At 41.2% G+C, this 25,719-nt stretch overlaps 1 protein-coding gene and 1 long non-coding RNA gene across 2 annotated transcripts in view; one reads left to right on the top strand and one right to left on the bottom strand.

Moving 5' to 3' along the window:
• The window catches only part of LOC306960932, a 377,440-nt gene that overhangs the window by 86,544 nt on the left and 265,177 nt on the right, over window positions 1-25,719 (bottom strand). The window lies entirely within an intron of this gene.
• LOC306960852 (neuronal acetylcholine receptor subunit non-alpha-3-like) lies at window positions 1,235-24,554 on the top strand. The gene is made up of 8 exons (XM_079553439.1): window positions 1,235-1,587; window positions 11,738-11,892; window positions 18,210-18,254; window positions 19,831-19,940; window positions 20,014-20,527; window positions 22,107-22,297; window positions 22,399-22,606; window positions 24,130-24,554. The coding sequence occupies exons 1-8, from the start codon at window positions 1,527-1,529 to the stop codon at window positions 24,262-24,264; spliced, it is 1,419 nt and encodes a 472-aa protein (XP_079409565.1). The 5' UTR covers window positions 1,235-1,526; the 3' UTR covers window positions 24,265-24,554.

Below are 25,719 nucleotides of genomic sequence, written 5' to 3'. Positions count from 1 at the left end.
ATACCAACTCGTGAGAGGTCAGACGGGATTATGTCTTGCTGACCAATCACATCCCACGGCTTCAGCCAAGGCAGGAGGATAATGCGATAGTAGAACTGGAAAACTGATCCAGGGACAGTCTCTCCTTCTGGCAGCAGACATTAAACCTACGTGACTACGGAGGCTAAGTCTGACTCCAGATCAGAGCGAAAGCAAAGCGCTGCTGAGAGGGACAGTGCATTTAACCAGACTTTATCTGGCGCTCTGAAATTATCATACTTTTAATCCACACGGTCCTCATGCGCGCAGTTACTTATAGTAACTGTGGTTCTCTGAATATGCACAGTCTAAAGTGAATTGGGCTACTCACAGGCTAATTATCAGTGGTCAGACAAAAATAACCGTCAGGTGTCAGTTCAATCAGCGGTTCCCAAACTGTAGGTAAGGAACCAGAGCAGGTGAGAGAATGTGACCATTTGCCATTTCCTCAGAACAGAAGCTGAGGTTCTTTCACTATTAGAAATATAATCTGGTGGAGCCATGAGTAAAAAAAAGTCTGTCCACTGCTTATTATAAAATAACATTAAGGAAACATGACTCACTAAAGCAGCAGCAGGATGGGGATAAACAGCGCCACGGAGCAGTGGTGGAGAGATGATGCAACTGCATCTTCAAAATCATTAGGAAGACTGTGTGTATCAAGTGTTTACTGCAGGCTTCAGAATAACGGGTTGGTTCATGGGGGCCCTTGACTGTTGGGGGCCCTAGCAAGCTACGCCTCTGATTATTACTATTTTCAGTTTATAAAAGTAACTCAGAAGTAAGTAACTCAAAGTAGTGTAACTCAGCTACATTTTTGGAAGAGTCTTTATAGAGCGTGGTAATTAAAATGGATGATGCAATTTATTGTTTTTTGCTCAAATAAAACACAGCAGGTGGCTCTTCCTGTCTGTTTCCAATTGAGTACAGCCAATACCTAGATTCACTTAGGAGAAAGAAACAGTTTGGGGGGTTGCCAAAGGAACTTGCTGACGTAAATTGGAGCAGAGTGAGAATCATTTTAACAACAAAAACAACTTCACTGACAGTGCTGTGGGATTTACACTAACACTCTCAATATAATTAGACACGAGAAGCGAGGACTTGAATCCTTTCACATCCGTCACCTTAATTAGCCTATACTACACTAATGGAAAAAGTACAGTCTCCAATGGTCGCACATATGGCTCTATCCAGTCACGGGTCAGCCGCCGTCCCGCCCCCATCTTTCCCTTCGCAGTCCATGCGCCGGGACACGCGCTCCGGAGGCTGCAGGGTGAAGCGACAGAGAAAAAAAAAAGGAGGAGGAAGAAAAAAAAAGAAAAATCACACACATAGCAGGCTTGTGCTCGGGCTGCAGCACAGTGTGGGACGGCAGACTGCGCACAGCAAACCCGGCGCGTGTCCTTTTTTGCAGCACTCAGCGCGGGGATGCTCCGGACGGGACAGTGTCCACAGTGACACAGATTGATCCGGGCTGCTCCGTTGACGTTGAAGAAAGAGGAAGCATGAAGTTTACGGTCGCGGTGCTTTGCTTGTGTTTCCTGCGCGGGGAGGCGACCACACAAGGTAAGGGCGCGCGCTGTGAGGACTTAAGGCTCTAAACTGTTGATAGAAGCAACTACGGGAACTGCTGAGGGCACTGGAAAGTGTTTGAAGTGGAAAGTGGAGGGGGAAACAATCATCGCCGTCGGGGATTTGGGAATGATGAATTTCGTTTTACGCGACCAAAGCGCGCCAGATGTCACCAAATCGCCTCGTTAATCGGGGGCTAATTAACTGGGAAAACGCTTGGCACGTGGAGCCCGGCGCGCGGATGAATAAATAAATGCGTGCGCGTTGATGTAACACTAAACTCTACTTTTGATTTGACCCAAGACACGAGGACAAACAGAGCGGGGTCAGGTGTGAGGCTCATGATTTATTTACGCGCGGTAGCAGAGCGCCCCCTGGAGACACCCACAGTGCACTTTATAATACACTGTTGTTGTAAAGGAGAGAGCCCCACGAATGAGGTGTCTCTGCATCCATGTGGTAGACTGAGTGGGAATTGTTGATAAATGTGATGCTTCTACATGTGGGAGGCGGCCCCACAGTGAAAGAATATCGGTGCAGGCTTAGACTGAGGGGTATCGGTTACCACTTCACACACTTGATCACATCTTGATCAAGGGTCAAAGCCAGGTGAAAGAGCTCCAGGCATATCTGTCTCTGGAATTGTGTCATCACCCTGGGACAGCCACATTTAAGCTTTCTAACTGATTAAGAAAAAGTTATATTAATGCATAGGCTACTTATATTGTCATGTCTCTGTACTTTGAGACAATGGCCACAATATCTAAACAACCTGCCGACTTTGGCTCATTACTAAGCCAAGGTTGCAATGCATTTCAATAATGTTCACAATGTGACCCTAAGCTTCCTCTGGGCTTTTTGTCACAGCACACATTAGTGCGTCCTGATCAATAAGATAGAGGTGAACCAGGGTCTGTAAGCTGAAAAACAAATGCCTTTAAAACGCAGCATCATTGCTTTTGGAGCTTCGAGGCTCTTGTTACACCATGAGTGTGTTTTTTTCTTCCATCCCCAAGCCTGGATAAAAAAGGGTCAGGAATCTGTTATAACACATGTCATAGTCAAATTACTTAAAGGCCTTCAATGTGTGCATACAATGAGGTATATTTAATTAACTTGCTATATAATATTCAGCCAGGAAACACTCACAATGTATATTCACCATATTCGTAACCCCGTCTTCCGTTTCAACCCTTCGCAGTGGTACGTTCCGCCTTTGCTCCATAACTAACAGATGGAGGCAGCGCCGGGATGATGAAACCACTGCGTTACCCGTGGGGGGGCTGCAGACTGTGGGGGAGGAGGCAGGGCTGTGGTTGGGTCACCCCTGCGTCAGTATCAATCAGCAGCAGTGTTTGTGCTCATCCTATAGCCCTATACCATTTCCACATGCACTCACATTGCATTGCATTATACTTTCCCCCAGCAGAAAGCCACCCCATCCCCCCAGGCCGCCAGGCAACACTGCAAATCAATGTTCTTCTCCCTTTCACCTCGGCCGTTGTCACGCACTGGTTTGAGAATGCTGACTTGTGTGTCTTTAAGGTGAGCAATTATACCTGAACAGACAGTGCCATGTTACACAATGCAAAAAAAAAAAAAAAAAATCATTGTTTTTTTAGGTTAGGATTTTTACCAAGTCAAAGAGAACATGTAATCAGTTTATTTAAGTAGTAAAAAATGAGGACTGTCTTGGCTATATGCATGCGAGCATCACGTGACTTCCGAATGGATCCTCAGGGGGCGCTGCTCTTCCCGTCTCCGTTATTTCCCTGCGAGTCGCTGTGTCTGATCTAAAAAAAAAAAAAAAAACTCAAAATTCCATGGTAGGCAGTTTAGTTGCTAGTGGACAGTCACAGCATCATGTTAAAAACATTGTGTCAGGAGCAAAGACTTTGCTGGAGGAAACTTCCTGCTCATCGCGGTGTTTTTGTCTCAAAGCTAACGGCTAACACTAAATAAAAACTAAAATAACACCATCATTTTGAACAAGCCTCTCAAAAATATATATATAATCGTCCTGTCTTCAGTGTAAATACTTGTTGGAAACACTTTATAATAGCTACACCTTATTTAGCCCTAATACATTATGAATTAACACAAGCCAAATCAGCATTGTCAGCACACATGTGTGGTAAAATATTCCGGTCAAAGTTCACAACTACCCACGGTGTCAACAAAGCCCATTAAAACCACACTAGAACAACCGGCTATTTAGTGGCTATTACAGTGCAATAAAGGAACCTCACAGCGTTGTATATGGAGCCACCATACGTACTCATCACATTTCATACTGAAAGAAAATATCCAGAATGGTCAGAAAGTTTGACATATAGCTAACTAGTAATGCTATTTGTAACCAATACGTCTATTTGTTATATATTTATTGGTTTAGTAAGGGCCACAAGTTAGTTTTTCTCTTCCCAGTAACACTGTGTCCCCGTTTCTTACAGAATTCCTTTAAAACATCGATTTTCAACGCTCAATATTTTCAATATCTGTGTCCCACTCGGCCCAGTTTCGGATACGATCTGGGTACTCCTGACCTTTAACCTGGACCAGCGTGCTTTGCGCTCGGTGAAATGCCGAATCCGCTTATACATCATGCACAATTCATTAGTTAAGTGTACCTAACACTTACAGTTAACTACTACAGTTAACGTCTCACTCATTATGAATAGTACTTCACATGCTTCACTAAGTTAAGTAGTTATGAAGTGTTAGTTACACTTAATGAATTGTTCATGAATTAAAGCAGTACTAAGTAACGTGTTTACCTTAATAAATCCTTTTCGTAGTCCCTGTGGGGATAATACAAGTGTTTATGGGATGATTGGAGGGTCTTTCATCTCCCCCTGGTGTCTCTGGCCAGCAAGCCATGCTTGCAACTTGACTGCCACCGGACCAGAGCCACCAATACACACTAATAGAATCACGAAGAAGAAGCTAACATGCTAACAGACAAAGCTAACTGCGGGCTAGCGTTACTTTAAACAGTATTTACAGCCAAGTTTGAGTGAAAAAAAATATTTCCATTGTATAATTGGATGTACAATATCCTTCTGTCCCTTCGCCTTTTCTGTCAGCGTAGTATTTACTCTCCAAGACAATTAATAAGTTAAAAAAAAATCGCAACTTGCTACGACACCTGCAGTTGCGCTTATGGCCTCGAGGGGCAAGAGTTACTTAGTACTGCTTTAAGTGTTAACTCATCATTTGTAGTAATTAGAACGTGTTTCCATACTTTTTAACAGTTTAATTTTTGTAGCGTTGTATTTTGATAAACGCCATTAGCTCAAAAAATCCTGCCTCAATGAACAGACGTTTCCTGCGTCAAGAATTTACATCCAACGTTATGTTTTTAACACGTAGCCAGTGACTTCCCATCAGTCTCCCACTGTCACTGATGTTGTCTTGAACTATTTGTTGATTTGTGCAAGACATTGCTAATCTTTAATGGGAAAATAGCAAGAGAGGAGCTTATTTGTTTCATTTGAAGAGCAGGCAGCCTTACAACTGCTCTATCACTACTTGTGTTGGAGGCCAAGTGAAGGCTTCTCCTCCTTCAGGTTGAGTCAGGTTGAATTCAAGTGCTTATAATTGAGACTCTTCTTTTGCAGTGGTCTTTCTTAAAACTGCCGTCTATAGTAAACCAAACCATAGTGTTTAATAATTCACAAGGTACAACTCAAAATCACAGCGTGTAGTGAAGTCCTGTGGCGTGTCGCTTGGTCTGTGTCTTTACAGATAAGCGTCATGCCCAAAGCTGCTTCCTGTTGAGAAGGTTGATGAGATTTGAGTGAAGATTTGAGCAATTGCATGCGCCATTGCCGTGTTAAATTGGACAAAATAAGGGCTTTCGTTGAGGACTGACGCAATGAGGGGAAATCAGTCTTTCAGCTTTTTACGTAATGGGAGAGGAAACTATAGAGACGATAGAATAAAAAGTTTTGATCCACTTTTAATGCTCAGCTTTAGATGTTCTTTCGAGGTTGCTGTGGCTTACATCACTACAGTCTTTTGGCACGGGATGAGAAGCTACCTCTCGAATGCCTCCGCCCTTCAACATACTGAGTCAGAAGTTGCACATGAAAGTTTGTAATTAAACTACTCAGCGTAAGAAGCTGGATGCCTGTGCAAAATAGCATTCAGCTTAAAACTCTCATGAGGAAGTTGCCCTTACACTTTTGACTGAGCCTTCTTAAAAACAAGCTAGTAACTTGTTTTGGTGCCATGCCATTGCTCAAAGTATCCTCCACCTACGCTGAATTAATTTTCATCACACATAATTCACACAAAACGTGCAAAGCCTGTCATTAAAGATTGTTATTTTATTGTGATAATTGACTACAGTGAGAAAGGCATTAGCATATTGAATGGAAAGTCATTCCTCCAATTATTATAAGTGTCTCTCCAGCAACTATGCCTCAGATGGGTGCAAATCACGGCAAGAGACAAGATTTAGAGCTCCTAGATTTCTGGGATTCCTCTCATGTTCCATGATAGCGAAGGAAATGCATTATTCCAGTATCGACCGGGCAGCCATTGTTGTTTTTGGCAGCCCTTTTAGTTTTAGTCTTTTGGACGACAATGCTCTGACGAAAACTATATATACTATAGGTTTTAGTCAAGTTTTAGTCAGGTTTGTTATAAAAAGCAATTAACTATTGATATTTCAAAAAATTAATTTCGATATATGTTGGAAATTGGGATGAATAAGGTATAGCTTTTGACAGACTACACCAAAATAGGCAGAAGACTTTTCCCAAAAGCCCGATCTCCTCGTCCCCTGATCATAGATTTTTTTTTATCAACAACACCATCCACCCTCGTTCATCAACATGCTTTCTGTGTTCACACCCAATGTTCGCTGGCTGCTCTAACGTTCAATTTGTAACTGTCAACCCTTATACAATGACCGACAGGCGACCTTTCACTGTGGTATTTTTTTTTTCAAATCATTGAAGATTCACCGTTCGACTTTGAGTACGCCTTCGAGTGCCTAATGCGGTCTATTGCATACTCTCTGTCTCCTTGCCACCACTGCCCTGCTTTAGTCCTGCTTCTGTCCAAATCTGGAGGGACTATCATGGGTCACTTTGTCTCACTCCTGCCTCTTATCAGCTCGGTCCATACGTCTACAGCACCATGGAGAGCTGGACGAAGTGTTTGAACTTCTGCGTCCCAGCGGGTTGGCCCACCGCCCTCATTTACGCTACAGTCATCGCCATCGTCGCCTTTGCCAAAAATGTACTACAGCGATCAGTGCGATGTATTGGACGCGTGGAGTATAGTCTGAGAGGTTATGTGGGAAGCAAAGAAAGAAAATACCACAAAGAGCCCAAAGCAAATGTCACTGTAGTATAATTTACACTAATGAGTAAAAGTCCGAGTGCATCGCTTTGGTGATAAAAGCAGACGTGTGGATGACGTCAAATATGTGTTCATGTTAAAACACTGTGACTGCAAAGTATTTCCTCTATTTAATGTAACTAGGGCAGTTTAAAAATACATCTCTGAAATTGCTTACATGAAATACTACACAAACTGCAACACGATCTTTCTATGTCTAACCGTACAGACTCCTGTTGTGGAGAAGGACAACAAACAAAAATACATTTTCTACACATTGGAATCGTTTTATATTATAAGAGTGCTTGTTATTGTGTTATTAAGGTATTCATGAACATTAGTAATCTTCTTAGGGTTACGAGTATTCTATTAATGGCCTATAAGTATGGTAATAGCATTGTATTAATATCTTTACAAATATATAATTCATGGCCTATTATAACCTATTATGAGGACGGGCTTTCAGGTCCAGTCAGGAGGGGATGGAGCTAGATCGTCTACTTTGTCTCTCTCACACACTCTCCCTCCTCACTTTTGCAATCTTCCAGAAGCCATTTGCTTGTTCTGAAAGTGTGCATGTCACTGTTGTTCACTCAGAGCGTTATGCAGACTGACCAGTAGGGGGAGTGGGTGCATGTGGGAAAGTGTATCTGAGCAAATAGTTGAAAAACACTAGAGATGCAACGTTTCACTTTAGACACAATACGTATTCCGACATAGAGGTCACAAGTTTGACTCAATTCCACACATTTAATATGCAGAAGAAAGAAATATTTGTCTAATAAATAATTTTTCAAATATTTTTTTTCCCATTTTGCAAACAAGCAAAAATAACTCCAAACAGATCTACTGTGTCAGAATACATTCTAGGGTTAAAAAACAACAACAAGGAACCATGCATTATACAGTTTTAACGCACAATGACAGTTGTCCGGCAAGTTAAATCACGTTTTCATAGTAACGGCAACTATACGTTTGTTAAATGGTGACATAACCCCGGAAGTAGTGACTTTAGTAGATAATACTTTCTTAGCAGTAGGTGCGCCATTTTTGGCTAATGAGTCTGAGAAGTATGTTCAGTAACTCTCTGTTGAGTTTCAGAAATATTGTTTGTGTACAAACAGAACATATAGCTTCGGTTAAAACACCTTAAGAAGTGATACAACTCCTGCCCAGGGCAAAAAAAAGTAAAAAGCAAACAGGCCCAAATTATTGGTTCAGTTTGAGGGACCATGCTACTCTATAAGTGGATTAAACATCCCACAATCTCTGTAAAACAAATTATATATTTTTTAATCATATCGCCTCGTCCAGATATTGGCAAACCTTTTGATGCAGGTCCCACATGGGGTTTTTGCACTTTGCACACAGACCAGGGCTAGAATTTAAGTAAGCACAATTCTGAAATAGAAAATAGTAAAATAGTAATTGGGTGGATCTCATAAGTAATTAAGAGTCCAGGACCATTATCAAAGGTGTTTGCCCAGGACCCTTGTTATTGGCTGTTTGTAACATTTGTCCAACTTTACATTGGCCCTGGACTCTAATTTACTTAGTGATATCAGACCGACCTAGTAATTGCCTAGACACATTATAAAAGGCAACAAAAAGCTTCACTCATGCATTATCTTTTTCAATGAAAACATAGGTCTTTCCCCAATTATAGGCCGTGCATATTGGGCTTTATCATCTTTTCCGGGCCAGATTGAAGGGCTAGGTGGGCCACATTTGCTGCTGCACTTGCCAACATCAACATACTTCCTTTATGAAACGATTCTCCTCTCAGACCCGGCAATTGGCAAGATTTCAAAGAAATTAAATTGGGGTCAAAAACCTGGTCCTCAGATAGAAATATGAGAGTGCCTTTACTGTAATTCACGACATGGGAGCATTCAGGCCAATGACAGGACTGAGTTATAGAGGATAGACATATTGAACCGTGGTTTGAGGACACCTAAGACTTATTTTGTGCTGAAAAGAATGATGAGGCGAGCGTGACTGATCGGAGCTGTCAGCCAAAGCAGTGTATGTGCAGTAAATACACACGTCGTCCTTGGATTTTGAGTGAAGAACTTCAGTTTGAGAGACAAAGGTGGTTAGACAAGAGGATGACAGTAGATGTGCAGCTCCATGGTGGTTTCTGATGTGATGTGGAAGCAGTCTGTTTTGTGGACCAAAGTGAATACAACAATGTAAACGGGACAGGGTGGTTCACAATATGATGGTTTAAGTAAACGTTTTCCAAATTGTGCCAGATCAAATTTTGCCTTCTTCATATTCCTACTTCTACATCTATAGTAAAGGGTGGCACACTTTTTCACATGTTTAATTGCTTTAGGCCTACCTAACAATTTGTAACTTTTGCAGGAATCAGAAACTTGAATGATGCAAAGACAAGCAGGTCATTAATAATCTCTCCCAGTCTCTCAGTACGACATTAGAAAGTTACAACACTATATTCGATCTATGATGCCTTTGTTCTCTTTGATGCTTTTCGTCTGTCCTTGCACGATGCTTTTGGTTTTCATTTCGTACTGATTGTTGAGAGCATTTAATAAGGCCATTGCCTCTCTCTGTCTGTCGCTGATGACCTTCAAGGTTTTTTTTGTTTCAGATTCAGATCTGTAAGAACAGACCTCACATCTTCAGGGTTATACTTCTGTGGTTAATTTGTCCTTCAGTAAAACCTTCAAAGAAGTGAATTGAGTGGCGAGTGACGATGCGAGTGATGCTGCTCTTGCAGAAGAAAAACTTGTCATCAAGTCTTTCTGAGCGTCTTCCCGGGGCGATGTTTTCGTGGGGTCTGGTTTTACGCACAGGGAGATTCCACAGACTGGAGCTCACTCAGGGCTGTGATAGCGTTCGTTCTTCTGTATTTAAAGAGAGATTTAAAATGTATTTTCCTCCCCCTACATGTTCCAGCAATGTCCTAAGGCAGGGGTAGGCAAGTTTGCTTCATGGAGGGCCGATTTTCTTCATCGTCAAAAGAGCGAGGGCCGAACCCCGCGATTGTCTATTGTCGGCTGAAGCAAAGCATCACTTTCAACAAATGCCACTTGTACATCATATATGACTTAAGTGTCTGTTCTGCAAAGAAATGTAAAGGAACTGACTGTATGTTTCACATTTTTGAGTACTGCCCCCCGCCTTAAATGAGCACATTTTCTCTAGTCTGGCTTTACCTAAATCAGAGAGCTTCTGGAGCTTATAGCCTGAGCTAAGGGGTTAAGAGACTAACAGGCCTTTGATCTCTGATTTGTGTTGTCTCAAATGTCTCAAAATCATCTTGAGGGCCAGAGCTTCTATGCTGGATGGCCGGATTTGGCCCCCAGGCCTGACGTTGCCTACCCCTGTCCTAATGTGTAGAATGAGCTCAGACCTGTTCACCACATCTACCTCATCTAAATCCTGCACTGTCACTGCACTGCACTGTCACTCAAAAATGTGTTACTTCGAGTCCGAAGTGCCGTCATGCACGAGCTTACTATAGAATGTGCAGTTACACATATGACCTGAGGTGGCAGTAGTGAGTATAAAATGGCCAACTTGCATCTTGCACACACATTATGTTGTGTATTAATAGAGTCTAAAAATGTTATTGTCCTCGAGTGATAAGTTTGTATAGTTTACACATTTCAAGACACGCTTGTGGTTGGACCTGTGTATTCTCCACACGGTCAAACGTCTGTTTCAGTGATGATCCTAAATAGGCTATGTCCGCTCGGAACACAAAGTGGTTTTCATTAATGTCATGCTGCTCAATGTATAAATAAACAGTCTTTCCATTTCACTAACCTAGAGAGACATTTTAAAATATTGATTAACACTTGTAGGACATTTCCACGCATTACATCACCACAGCCCAGTAATTATTTCACACAGCACGCTAACCACAGCGCCTAACACAGGATCTTATGGGGCAGTGGAGTGCTCAGTGTCGCTCCCTCACTAATGTGCCTCCCGCCTGAGCGAACACTGCACTGGGGGCTCGGAGCCTCGTGTCCCGTGGCAACTGTCCCGTCTGAGGGCATCATGTCAGCCTGATCAGCGCCCGGGCCTGTGGGATCCAGAGCCACTCAGAAGCTCCACAGCAGCTGTCAGTCTGGGCCGCTCGGTGGGACAGACTCTGCACTATTTTTCTTACAACTCACTTCAGAGGCTATAGCCACATTCACACATGTAGGCTAAAGTCTTGCTAAAGTCCTGCTAAAGCCAGGATTTTCTTCCAAAAATGGTGCAGGTGAAACAGGAAGTGCGACTGAATAAGAAGTTCCCGTGTTTGATTTCTGGGCAGGTGTAACACGGATGCAGAGGACAAATACACCTTCTATTGAACACATTGGACATTGGATCTCTTGTCCTGGCCTTTTATTTGTTTTAACAGAAGCATCTTGACTGCGTATTAGGCATTGGTATTCTAGAGGGTAATTTATTCTCTGAATTTGATCAGACCTTGGATGTGTGAGCCTACGACCTAAGGGAATTTGATTGATGAACTGTTATCCCTAACAAGGTTGATTTTTAATCCCATTGTAGCAGGGATAATGTATCAGCTTTCCTTTAATCAGATATTCAATGTCATGGTCGGCTGTTCTGTTGGCCGCTATGCCTGGGATAAATTTGCATCCAGCACGCAATGTATTTAAACAGATACATTTATATATGATGCAGGAAGAGTGCCTTGATTTAGAAAAATGCCAGAGCACTGCAGATATTGGACAACCGTCGACTTGACTGGACAGATTGAGCATTTTTATTTTCTTTATGTAAACCTTCTGTCTCTATTCTGCAGCTCCGGATGAGTCCTCCATGTCCCTGGCGGAGCTGGAGGACTCTCTGCTGAGGAACCTGTTTCGCGGATACCAGAAGTGGGTCCGCCCGGTCCACCACTCCAATGACACCATCACCGTCCGCTTTGGCCTCAAGATCTCGCAGCTCGTCGACGTGGTGAGAACAGCTCCTCCATATCACATGAGAGAACACACGAGCAGGGCCGGGTACGATAGTTGGTTTACAATACTGATACCTGAATGATACCTCTGCTGATGCCTATACTGAAATATTTATCATCTAGAACAGGGGTGTCAAAGTCATTTGGGTCGCGGGCCGAAATTCAGCTCCCACGGCGGGGCGCGGGGCGCATCTAATAGAGAATAGTTTTTCCAATAAATGAATAACAATAATAAGCATTATTCTACTGATAATAATATTAGTAGAATAATGACTACTAATAATAGTAGTCATTATTCATTCACTCCACACTTGGTGGTGGTAAGCTGTTAATTAAGCCACTGCGGCCCTGGGGCAGACTGTCCATTTACCACGTGGCTGTATAATGTGCTGTTCATATCCTGAGCTCTTATTATATCAGTTTCCTCTGCTGGACAAGTGTGGAACTATTTCCTTTTTTTTTAATTTAAGGCCCCCTAGTGGCTAGAATGAGCATTCTAGTTATTCCTTAAAAAATCATAACTCCGCCCAGGAATGGGCTAGAGACTTACTCTAGCCCGGATTAAATCATCTCGCGGGTCAGTTCAGGCCAGCGGACCGTATGTTTGACACCCCTAATCTAGAACCAGAACACAGAACAACAGTGTTTAGAAGATCAGCACATTTACAACATCTGGTTCATCTCCAATGTCAATAAACTGTGTGAAAAATGGGGAATCATTTTGGGGAAAATGGAGCAAAAATGGGGAAATATTGGAAATAAATTGGAGAAAAAAATGGGGGAAATAGGGAAAATATTAGTAAGAAAAAAATTAGAAAAAAAGAACAAAAATAGGAATTAAATGGGGAAAAAATTACCAACATTGAACAATTAATAATAAAAATAATGAGCTGAACCAACCAAGTAACTTCCTTTAATGCGTTTTCGGTACCTGCTGCTTTCGATCCTTTCTTTTTTCCGATACTGGTAGTACCTGAACCTTTTTTCCGATACCATACTGCTATCATTTAACAGTACCCAGCCCTACACACAGTGAGTTTTCCCTTTTTACAGCGTGATCACTACTTACAGCGATGCATCTGACTCGAGCTATAATCATATTCTCTCATTAGTGGAGGAAAAATAATGTGCTCATTTCCAATTACAACAGACAAACACAATAAACGGTGCTTTGTTTTTTCTGTATTTGACTCTGTATTTGCTTTGATAATTATTTACTGTATTAACTAGGATAGAGCCTGAGCAAACATGAGCCTCTCTGCAGCTGGAGCCGTATGTTAAGGAGGGTTTCTGCAGAAATTAATTTTGTCTTATACAAGGCACTTAATAACATCCTGCCGTGGTCTTCAGAGGATTGGGCTCTTTCATTGGAAGAAGGAGCGGCGGCTGATTACTTTGCGACAATACAATGTGAAGGATGCAATAATGTGGCAATATATGGCAGCTATATATGAAACATAAATATTTGTTATATAAGGTCTGGACTTGAGTTGAGTCAGGTTTCATTCAACATGAGCTAAAAGGTTCATCATATTATCATGGCATAAATTAGTAAAAAGTCATTGTAATACAAATGTATGACATAGACTAAATGTAAAGAGACAACAGCTCTTTTTTCCTTGAGTCAAATGAAGCTCTTCTTTTCTTATTTAAAGGTGGACTATGCAACTTTTTATATATAAAAAAAAATGTTAGTGTGCATTTGACCTTTCAGTGACTCAGCGGCTGTATGGGTGGCTAGCTTCACACCTTCGCTTTCCATCCCGGTGGCTCCTGTGATGCTTCAGGGTCAATTTTATTTCAGGTTTTTTCGGATTTCAGCAGTGAAAACCTAAAGAATAATTGATCCCGGAGCGTCCCACAGGCCATTACGATGGTAAGTAAAGTAAACCACCCAAGCAACCTGAAAGATCAAACACGCACTAATATCAACTTTTTTTTTTTTACATAAAAAGTTGCATAGTGCACCTTTAAAGTGATAGTCGAGAAGTCTAAATGTTTTACAAAATGTATAAAATGTGCAATGTGTGACAACCTGGTCTTGCATGTATGTATAATAATATACATACATATATATTATTTTTTGTAAAGTCCCTCCTTCTCGGAGCAACTAATCTAGTCTAGTCTGTGAACCAGCCTGTCAGGTCCAATCAGGAGGGGAGGGGGAGGAGCTTCATCATTTACTTTGGAAAATTCTGTTCCTGCTCGCCTCATTTTACAATCTAAAAAAAGATAATAAGTAAGTAAGTAGGTAAGTGATTTATTGTCATTGTACAAGCGTACAACGATATAGTTTTCAGGTGTTAGTCCTGAGCTGCCACTGTTCGTCAACCTGACCCGCATGACCTTGAAGGTCGGAGAAACTGAAGCACCCGGAAGAAACCTGGCTCCTCTGATCCTCTGAAACGGTGCAGCACCTCCTGGGCCCATCCCCGTCTCAGAGTGTGGTGTCCTGCACTGGTCAGCTCCACCTCCTCCTTCCTCTTCCTCCCTCCGCGTCTTTCACCATCTCCTCGTTTGTCTCGTCCTTGTTTCCTGTAGCTCCTCCTCCTCTGTGCTGCAGGTGTGGGAGGCTCTTGGTGCCTCTTCAGTGTTTCAGAAATGTGTTGGTCTCAAATAGGTTTAGCTGATAAGCTCGCATTTAATAAGTGATTGTTAAGAATAAGTGATGATGTCATCGCTCCACTGCCAGGATTTTGACCTGCTGTAGAGCCGACTACAAGGCTCGCAAAGAAACATTACTTTTACTCTGGATTTTCTTTAGTTATGCTTTTCTATTTTTTTCCATGCACAATGAAGGCTTATTTATATATATAAAAATATCTTTATTTTGACGGAGAAATGGTGAGCTGTAATGTTCGAATTAAGTGTAAAACAGTTGTTGGCCTTTTATCTGTTGTTACTTCAGCAGGAGATTCAGATAAAGCTGCGTTTTTGCTGTTTATCTGTGGAACAGTTTGGATCCGGAAGTAAATTATTATTGTGTGTGATGTCATGCTTAACACATGTATAATAAGAGCTTTCTGGTTAAAGAGGGGAAGAATTTGATTGTTTACTTTAAAATTTTACTCTATCTCTCCTCACTTTGCAAACTTACAGACTATTACTTGAATGTTGTCCTGCAAAAGCATTTACCCAATAAACAGAATTCAATACTGTACCAGCAATAATGTAATATTTTTGCTGAACAAAAAAAAGCAAAGCATGGGCAAGCAAAGGTAGTAGATTATTCTTTCCTCTAAATGCTTTATTTCAGTTACGTGTAGCAGATGAACAAATTGAAGGAACAGAAAAAAACTGCAGGGCGGGCAACTTTAAGAAGCAGTCAGCAAAAGCAGTGCATCCACAAGACTCCGAGGACACAAATATTATGAAAGCAGACAAAGAGGGCGTAAGGATCAGAGAGACAGTACACAGGAAGAGACGAGGCAGAGAAACAGCAGAGCGGCTGAGGTTAGAGCCAGTCCTGAAGCCGCCTGTGCATGAAGCGATGAGGCCGTGACAGAGGAATCACTACACATCCATTATTTACACTCACACACACACTCACAGGCCATACCGCCCAATCACGAGGGCCCCCATCTTCATCTCACTAGAGCAGCATTTTAAGTCCTTATTGGATTATAGCATTTAGCAAAGTGCCATCTTGTGGAGAACAGCATAAAGTGAAAAGCAAAATTTAAACCTGTATTTTAGACTCGTGGGAATGTGGGCTCTACACAACTTTCTGACTGATAAATAGTAATGCACATTGATGCACATTCCTAGCTGCAGGTTTTTTGGAATAGTGAAATTGCGTACATATATTATTTTTGTACAAGGGACTACCATGTTTAAATAAGTGATTATTTTTGAAGCCTACTGTGCATCGTGGAAATGTTTAAACTTCACTGTATGCCTCAAGTACCAGTGCACCAAACGTACCAGGTTTGGGGCAGAACGGACTGACTATCGAGGACAGTCTAACCAGGGCCATTACCAGGGAGTGGCCACATTTGTACTGGGCCACTCTAGGTGCCACATGAGGGCAGGGAAGTAGCATGTAAAGGGTAAATTCGACAAAGGGGCTTAGGCTATATACAATACGTGCAAAGGCTAACCAAAAAGTGCACAAAACCAAGTTACTAAAACAAAACACTAACAAAAACTAACAAGTCTCTCCAAAAATCACAACTGTCACATAGGCCATATGGACAAATAACAGAAATCAGTGTCTCTGAACACAAAAGTTAACAGTAACAACGAAGAAACACAAGACACAAAATGTCACACAAGACACAAAGGCCAGCAGCACAGACTGATTCCAAGGCCCTTTCTGAAACGAGCAGATTGGCAAGAGGTCTAATGCTAAACCGGATGTGCATCAGCATCTGCCATGATAAGAAGCATCCGAATTGGGCTGTCAGTTAGGAAGGAGTTAGGAAAAGAAGCCTCAATGCTAACTATCATAGCTACTTTAGCATAGTGACCGGTGATTAGGAGCTATGTGCCATCCCATAAGCCACTGCACCGCCAATCCTCCCACTCCCCTCGGCCCCACCCTGAGTGATTCATGCGCAACCACTGTTGATTGACAGGCACACATTAAATACAAAATAAAATATAGGATAAGATTCTGCACAAGCCAAACTTTATAAAAGTGACAAAATACATGTTGTCGTCATCACAGCTCACTGTGTTAAAGAGCCGCCTCAATAAACGGATTAAATGAAGGCAGTTTGTGCTTTTGCTTTCATTTTGTAGAAACTTAAGGGTGGGGACATGCACATATAGAAACAGCTGTTGGTGATGTCACTTCCCCTTCCCCTGGGTAAGGACGGTTGAATTGGGCAAATATCTCTGAAGCAAAAGTTCATTAACTGCATAGAGATTTAACAGTGGACCCCATGAAAGGTTAAGGATTAGTTGCTAGTGTTAATACTTAGAGGCTATAATTTGATGGTTTCAGGCGCAGCCCAAGTGTGACCTTTTTTAGTAGCACAGGTGGCTTAAACGAGTCGGCCAGGTGTAGAGCTGCCCCACCAATCACACTGCAGCAGATCCAAGGAGCCAATCACTTGCCAGGACTCAACATAGACCACCAACCGCAGGCAAGGATCACAGCAGCAAATTAACATAAAGATACACAAACAGAATTTACTAAAACAGAAGTAAGGCACACAGCAAACTAATATACAGAAAAGCGAGGGAGCCAGGAGGCCTGAGGCCGTTACAATGAGGAAGAATATTTGTGGCAGTGTTTCCTCATTAGCACACCCCTCCCCCGCCCGTCAGAAGAAGCCTTTTGTTATGCAGGGCTAACGAGTGCCAATTATTAAGACGAGCGCGTTGACCAAGATAGAATACAAAATAAAATTAACATTTATATTATGGTGCAAGTAGACACAATGAACGTCACTAAGCAAATATTAAGGCTGACTGCACTTTTGTAACCTCAGTAATATTAAAGCAGTACTAAGTAACGTGTTTACCTTAATACATCCGTTTCGTAGTCCCTCTGGGGGTAATACAAGTGTTTATGGGATGATTGGAGGGTCTTTCATCTCCCCCTGGTGTCTCTGGCCAGAAAACCATGTTTGCAACTTGACTGCCACCGGTGCGGAGAAAGCAATACACACTAATGTAATCACGAAGAAGAAGGTAACATGCTAACGGGCAAAGCTAACTGCAGGCTAACGTCACTTTAAACAGTATTTACAGCCAAGTTTGAGTGAAAAAAAATATTTCCATAGTATAATTGGATGCACAGTAACCCTCTCTCCCTTCGCCTTTCCTGTCAGCGTAGTATTTACTCTCCAAGACAATTAATAAGTTAAAAAATCGTAACTTGCTACTACACCTGCAGTTGCGCTTATGGCCTCTAGGGGGAAGAGTTACTTAGTACTGCTTTAAGTGGCATTTGTCTTTAACTGTGGTGCCTCGTGCCTCCTCTGGGCCACTTCAGAAAAACATCTAGAACATATTTGTAGAATGTAATATAAAAATATGTCTTTAATTTTGTGTGTGAGGCAATAAACAGTGTGAGTTTAAAAAAGTGATTTGGCCATTCACTAAAATCGACATTCCTTTTGTCATTTAATTAGCCAACTGTTGTACTCTGCCTGAAGCAAAGCACTTAACCCCGGGTTGTTCCAGTTACTGCCGTACTGGTGTCCAGAGAGGCAATTAGCCACTTTTGGATTAGAAATAGACCTTTCTTAAAAAACAACTTTGCTTAATCCCAGAAAAATCTTTCTCACCTCCTCATTAGACTTTTCATTGCACTGTGAGCTCCTCTGTGCTGTGAATAAAATGTCTGCCTTGTTATCTGCAGGACGAGAAGAACCAGCTGATGACGACTAATGTCTGGCTCTGGCAGGTAAATCTAAATGGTCACCGCTCTTTGCAGTCAGGACAAAATCTATATGTGGTCGATGTCGTGCTATATTATGAAAATAATGTGTTTAAAAATCCAGTTGCACTTTTACTCCCTGGACATGTCAGCTTGTACAATGTGATACATTCTACATTAAAGATGCATTATGGAACGTTTTACTCGTGGGTATTTGGCCTTTCAGTGACCCAGCGTCTGCATGAGTGGTTTGCACTCACGAGAAAACCTTCAAAACAATTGATCCTGAAGCCTTGTAGAGCCCACTGTGATGGAAAGTATATGCTCCATACAGCCACTGGGTCACAATAAGGTCATTTACATACAATTAAAAAAAAAAAAAAATCATAATGCACCTTTACAAAGCAGGAAGAAGGAGGGTGAAATTGCTCCTGTACAAAGCAGTGTAATGGCACTGTCCATGGTGCTGAAATCAGAATTCAAACCACTTGCTTCCATTCAATTCACCAAAAATAATGTATGCTAATGAACATGGGACCATCACATAGATTAAAAGTTTAAGTCAGCAAAATGGCTAAAACTTCACTACATTGGTGATATTTCTTTTATACTCAACCTTTTCTTTTTTTAAGACTTAAAGGAACACACTGAGATATGTTCTTACCTGAGCTTAGACGAGTTGATACGTACCTGTCTGGTCTTTGTGCGTGCCCTGTGGAAGAGCTTGGTCACTTCTAACTTCACCCCCCTTTGGAGCTATAGGAATACATTGGGAGAGGCCAAATGCTAACAACATCTTTGGTCTTTTTTGCGTGACTGAGAGCACGCAGTTCTTCCATGCTGAGATATTCTCTTACCTGAGCTTAGAGGATTTGATACATACCTATACCGACCAGAGAGGTACACATCAACTCGTCTAAGCTCAGGTAAGAACATATCTCGGTATGTAAAGACGGTGGCCTGTTCCTTTAAGTAAAAGTATTGTCAATTCCCAAGTAAATAAAATCGTTCCGCTCCCATTCCCTTGGTCCATGTCAGTGGTAATTTTGACAACTTATATATTAATTTAGTTTTAGTCTTTTGACGAAAATGTCAAGATTTAGCCAAATAATTCTCTTCAACTTCAATCTAGTTTTAGTCGACTAAAATTGCATGGAAATTTAGTCAACTTTGCATTCATAGTATTTATCATCATCATATTTGATGAAGTTCCTCTTCGTGTTTGTTTCCACATGGACAAAACAAAAACCTTTTCCTTTGTTCCAAATTTCATTGTACAGTTGATGTATAATGACGGGGAAAAAAAAGCACCTTTACCTTTACCTATAGCAGTGGATTTACGGTAACTGATAAGAGGCTCTTTCAAACTGTCAGTGGAAGTTTGGATCATTTTAGTCTCTTCTTTTTCTTTTTATTCAGTCATATTTTAGTCCATGAAAATATCTGGACATTTTAGTCATAGTTTTAGTCTCATAAGATCAGGGTTGGGACTGGGGGACTTTAAGTAATTAAGTAAACGATTAATTGAAGGAGAAGTCATTTGTAAAATTCGTTATGTTCTTGAAAGGTGTTACTTATAGTTTTACGCATTTACTTTTCTCAGGAGTGGATTGACGTGAAGCTCAAATGGGACCCAGATGAATACGGTGGCATCACTTCTATCCGTGTCCCGTCTGAGACGATATGGCTCCCAGACATCGTCCTTTACGAGAAGTAAGTTATCCTACATCAATCCTGCCTGAGCCCAGAGAACATCTAACGCCGCCTCTGTTTCCCTCTGTCCCAGCGCTGACGGCCGCTTCGAAGGCTCGCTCATGACCAAAGCCATCGTCCGCTGGGATGGCACCATCACGTGGACTCCGCCGGCCAGTTACAAGTCTTCCTGCACCATGGACGTCACCTTTTTCCCCTTCGACAGACAAAACTGCCCCATGAAGTTCGGCTCCTGGACTTACGACGGCAATATGGTGGACCTGGTGTTGGTGGATCACTATGTGAACCGGAAAGATTTCTTTGATAACGGCGAGTGGGAGATACTGAACGCCACGGGAGTGAGGGGGAGCAGGCGGGACGAGGTGTACTGGTACCCTTTCATCACATACTCCTTCATCCTCAAAAGACTCCCACTGTTCTACACGCTGTTCCTCATCATACCGTGCCTGGGACTGTCCTTCCTCACGGTGCTGGTGTTTTATCTTCCGTCGGACGAAGGCGAGAAACTGTCTCTGTCCACGTCTGTGCTGGTGTCTCTCACCGTGTTCCTCCTGGTCATAGAAGAAATCATACCTTCATCTTCCAAGGTAGGTGAGCCCAAGGAGACTGTATTAGTCAAATTAACACTGTTACGTTTGCAGTGATCTTAATTGAAATCTTAATTGGTTCAACAAAGGCAACAGAGCAGTTCTATCACCTGCAGTGTTCGCAGCACAACACTTAATTAATAGACTAATTACCGTATAGATTAGTATCTAATTATTTAACCCCATCGTTTATGGCTTAATTTTAAAAATTACCAAGTAATTGTTAAAAGAGAAAGGAGAGGCGCCAGAAAGGGAAAGCTGATATCTGGAAGAAACAGTTTTGCTGGATTTTGTGGTGATAGTTTGACGGTTTAATTTAATGGGCTCAAAAAATACACATTTTGGATATGGACGCCGTTGCATCATAGAAGGGGGCCTCACCGAGGGGGAAAATAGAATCTCACATACTTATTTATCACATACAAATAAAGTCAAGACTAAATCGGGTCCATATGGATGTTTATTCACAGCAGATTGTTCAGTAGAAGCGAAAAAACGGCAGTCATAGCTAGCGTTAGCATTAGCACGATGCTAACATGTAGCATCATGTTAGCATTCTCCGTTACTTATTTATTTATGGGCTGTTGAAGCACTTTGCTACTATGTCTTTGTATCTTTATTTAGTAGAAAACTATATTCATAATTCAGCATTTGTTTAAGCAGTTTTTGAACAATTAGAGAAAGTTTAGATTTTTCTCCAAATTGTTTTCCCCCTTAACTGTTTTCAAACATGACCATATATGGGCCATTCCAGAGATGCCGTCTGGAACTATTGTAATTTTATTTGTGTTATTTTTTGACAACATTTCACACCTTGACCTCTTAACCCCCACCTGAACTGAGCTAATTTCCTCCAGTTCAGCCATACCCAAATACAAAAACTTCTTGAACAACAAATACAACAAAAATTAGAATGTGATGAAAAGGCATAAAAAGAGCCAGAAAAGAGCGACAAAAAAGTGACCAAACATGTCGGAAAAGCAACAGGAATAGAACAAAAGTGTGACAAAAATGCAGCAACAATGCAACAAAATCAGTTTTGTAGGTCTTAGCTTTCAAATGAGGTGAACTGGAGAAAATGTGCTCGGTTTAAGGTGGGGGTTAAGAGGTTAAGATGTGAAAGGTTGAAAAAGGCAACACTGGCTGGGTCTCAAAATAACATCAATAAAATTACAATAACCAAAATGTATACTTTTTTAGCCCATTAAACTAAACCATCAAACTCCCACCACAAAATCCAGCAAAACTGTTTCTTCCAGATCTCAGCTTTCTTAACTCCCACCTTAACTCAATTGTTGGAAGGTTTTCTCTGCTGACGGACCCTCTCACCAGAAAACCTACAAAACAATAGATCCTGGAGCTTCATAGAGGCCACTGTGATGGAAAGTAAATAATAATAATAACCACTCATACAACCGCTGGGTCACACACAAATATCAACTTTTACATAAAAAGTTGCATAATGCACCTCAATTTATGTTAATGTTAATTCTGAGCTGCCCCCAAACTAAAACGTGTTTTCCATTTGCCAAATGAGAGGCCGGTTCTTTCTCAGTGACTCTTGACTTGTGCCTCTCAGGTGATCCCGCTGATCGGAGAGTACCTGCTCTTCATCATGATCTTCGTCACCTTCTCCATCATCGTCACTGTGTTTGTCATTAATGTGCATCACCGCTCGTCCACCACCTACCACCCCATGGCCCCCTGGGTGAAGAGCCTGTTCCTTCAGAGACTGCCCCGCCTCCTGTGCATGAGAGGGCACACAGACAGGTAATCCTGCTCAAAAGTCATGCATATCTGTCACTTTATGATATTGTTCCCGTTTCATTGATATGGTGGTTTTGGTAAATTGTTTGACTCTCCACTGGCAGATACCACTACCCTGACATCGAGCTGCGCAGCCCAGAGCCAAAGCCCCGCAGAGGAGCAAGGAGGGGCGTCCCGGGACACAGCAGCGGGCAGCAGAGGGGCACCCTGGGAGCTAAGGAAGAAGAGGACTGGCTGACGATGCTGGAGAAGGCCACTAACTCAGTGCGCTACATCAGTCGCCACATCAAGAAAGAGCATTTTATCAGAGAGGTGCTTCAGACTCTGTTTGTGTTGTCGCTCGTTGAAATTATACAGAGTGGCATAATTCATGCATAATTCATGATGAATTAATGCATTAATTCATCATGACTTGAATTAACGTGATTACTCATGAAATACTCATGAACATCTTAAAGTGACATATGTGAGAATACTGCTCCAACGAATAATAATCTGTATTACTCTAAACTTTGAACACTGTAGCTGTTTATATAAGGCAGTACAGATTAAATATAAAGATATCAAGAAAACTGCTTGGACTGAGTTGAGTGTATTTAGTGTAGTGGCTTTGAGTGAAAAGTGCGATACAAATAATCTTCTATTCTGTTCCATACAAAACACTAGCACAAGGAATTAAGAGAAAAAAAGTCTTGAATGTTATTTTTAGCTCTCTTTTTATAATTGCTCTTTTAAAACATAGCTTTATGATGAACTATTTACGAGTTTGACTTTTGCATGTTTATACAAAGCTTGGTCCAGAATACATCATGATCAGGATTAATTACTCATGATTATTAATGAGTTCATTGCCTTAATTTACTGTGTTAATTCATGAGTATTTATTAATGAAAACTCATGACTTCATGTTAAGTCATGCTTTATTTAATTAATGCATGAATTCATGCACCCTTATTATAAAGCGTTACCGAATAGTTATATGACACATTCATTCAGTAAAGGAATAGGCCAGGGTTTTTACATACTGAGATATGTTCTTACCTGAGCTTAGACGAGTTCATTTGTACCTGCCTGGTCTTCACTCGTGCCCTCAGTCACGTAAACACAGCACAGACGGCGTTAGCATTTAGCCTCTCCTCCTCTCCTCTATAGCTCCAAACCAGGTGAAGTTAGAAGCTAGTAATATCTTAACTTTACTGTGCGGATGTCGAACTATTCCTGGTATTATTACGCCTTGCAATATAGTTCCCTTTTATCCGCTTAGAAAATCCACATTGTTTCATTTTGTGTAATTATACTTTATAGTGTAACAATTCACATAACCATATTTAAATAGGGAAAACGTAGAAGAGCTTGGTAACTTTTATCTTCACCTCATTTGGAGCTATAGAGGAGAGGAGGAGAGGCTAAATGCTAACGTCGTCTGTGCTGTGTTTACATGACTGAGGGCACACGTGAAGACCAGACAGGTACAAATGAACTTGTTTAAGCTCAGGTAAGAACACATCACAGTATGTAAAAACCGTGACCTATTCCTTTAAGCGCTTTATTACTTCAGTGTAAAGGCCGTATTAGCAATGCCATTTTGTCAGTGCTTTTTAATTTGATCAAAGTCATATCACAAACTTCGACGGAGATAGAGGTGTTTTTGGTTTAGTGCAGTGTGTAGAGTAAAAGTAATAATCTGTGTTGTTACAAATGCTGCCATCTGCTGGTCGTAAAGAGCATTACCACTGCGTACTTGACTTCTAATGAAGCTACTACCTGCTGCTGCTCTTTCACATTGGGGTTCTCTTGCCCGTGCTTTCATCACCATGTTTTCCTTCTGTCTGCAGGTCGTACAGGACTGGAAGTTCGTGGCTCAGGTGCTGGACCGGATCTTCCTATGGGCCTTCCTCACGGTCTCCATCCTGGGAACTGTACTCATCTTCACCCCCGCTCTGTACTTGTTCCTCAGCTCACCATCATGAGCTACCCCCTCACACCACTCCTACTATTGTTTTTTTTTTTTTTTCTCGTGTATTATTTATGAATGAGACTCAGTGCTCCATTCTCAGTGTGTATTTGAACTGTGCAAACCTTTACCTCTATACAGTGTGGTTTGCAGGCTCGACTGATCGCAGGATCATAATGCAACTTGTCTATAATGAGAGATGCAAATGGATCAAAGCAATAAGTTAAAGTAGCGGGTTTGATTTCATGTAAACGTTGTTGTTATAATTGAGGCGAGATACGGCAGGTGAAAATATAGATTTTTCACACAGTGTGGAGTTTTCTCCCTTAAGATTATAGTTTTCATGTCTAAAGATCCAAAATCCTCTCAGTAAATCTCAGTAACTAATATGCAAACAGAATAATATTTAAACCTGGGTCTATCCATTATTTAGATTTCATCACTGAAAATCTAGGCAATTTTGACATTTTTAGGCATAAAGAAACCCCCATAAAGTCACAGAAAACGTACAATACATTTTCTCTGATTTATGTCAATAATCTACAGCAGGAGTTTCAAATGTATATCACTAAATGTATTTATTTTTCCTATTCACCTGCAGTGTCTCGCCTTAATCAACAGCACATTTTTCTGTTGGAAACATGCACTATTTTCGTCTTACCCCACAAGCTCTGTTCGGCAATGATGTCAAAATGTAAATAAAACTAGTTTACAGATCTGAAAATGTGCAGCTGTGGTTTGTTGCAAAGACAAGGCTTCACCACATGGGGGCAGCAAAGTCCACAATTTCACAACTTGCTCCACAAAAGCAAGGGAGGGGGAAGGAAAGTTGACTGTCTGTATGTAAGCAGACAACATGTTTAAATAAGACTAATCACACACAGGGTTTCAGCGGGGCATTAAAGAGCATTAAAGGTCATTAAATAATGTAGGCTGGCATTAAATATACATTTCATGGAAAATTATGACATTACTTATGTATACATTTATCACAGATTTTATTTCTGCGTCTGTGGCATTGAAATATAATATTTGGGCATTGAAAAGGCAGTAAGAAGCATTGGTAATACTTTAAAATAATGGTACACGAGTTCAACGTATGCATGAATTAATGTATGATTTCATGATATATTAACGCATTACTAAATCATGACTTCTCAGAAACAAACATGATCACATGTTGGTTCATGGACGACCTCATCCCTGAATTAAACGTCTGTCACTACTGTAATGAATGTATATGAAACCCTTAATGATTCATCATGATCATGAGGTTCACATAAGAATACCATGAATTCACTAAAACGACAATGAAATGACAATAAAATAATCAACCAATCATGATCATGAGGATCATACATGAACATCATGTATGATCAAATTACAAATTATGTCCCCTCAACTAAAGTGGTGCATTACCCTAAATGTTTTAGCCTCTTAAAGTCCACCTCAGTCCTGAAGAAGAAGCAAC

This window comes from Gobius niger, assembly GCF_951799975.1.
Source record: "Gobius niger genome assembly, chromosome: 3".
Taxonomy (NCBI): domain Eukaryota; kingdom Metazoa; phylum Chordata; class Actinopteri; order Gobiiformes; family Gobiidae; genus Gobius; species Gobius niger.
Note: the sequence above shows the minus strand (reverse complement) of the source record. Positions and strands in the feature narration are given on the sequence as shown.

Excerpts from the sequence above, each read along its gene's own strand:
- LOC306960852 (XM_079553439.1), top strand. The coding sequence starts at position 1,527 with ATGAAGTTTACGGTCGCGGTGCTTTGCTTGTGTTTCCTGCGCGGGGAG. Across the intron at positions 1,588-11,737 it reads CGGGGAGGCGACCACACAAG|CTCCGGATGAGTCCTCCATG; the intron begins GTAAGGGCGCGC and ends TCTATTCTGCAG. Across the intron at positions 22,298-22,398 it reads ATGAGAGGGCACACAGACAG|ATACCACTACCCTGACATCG; the intron begins GTAATCCTGCTC and ends CTCCACTGGCAG.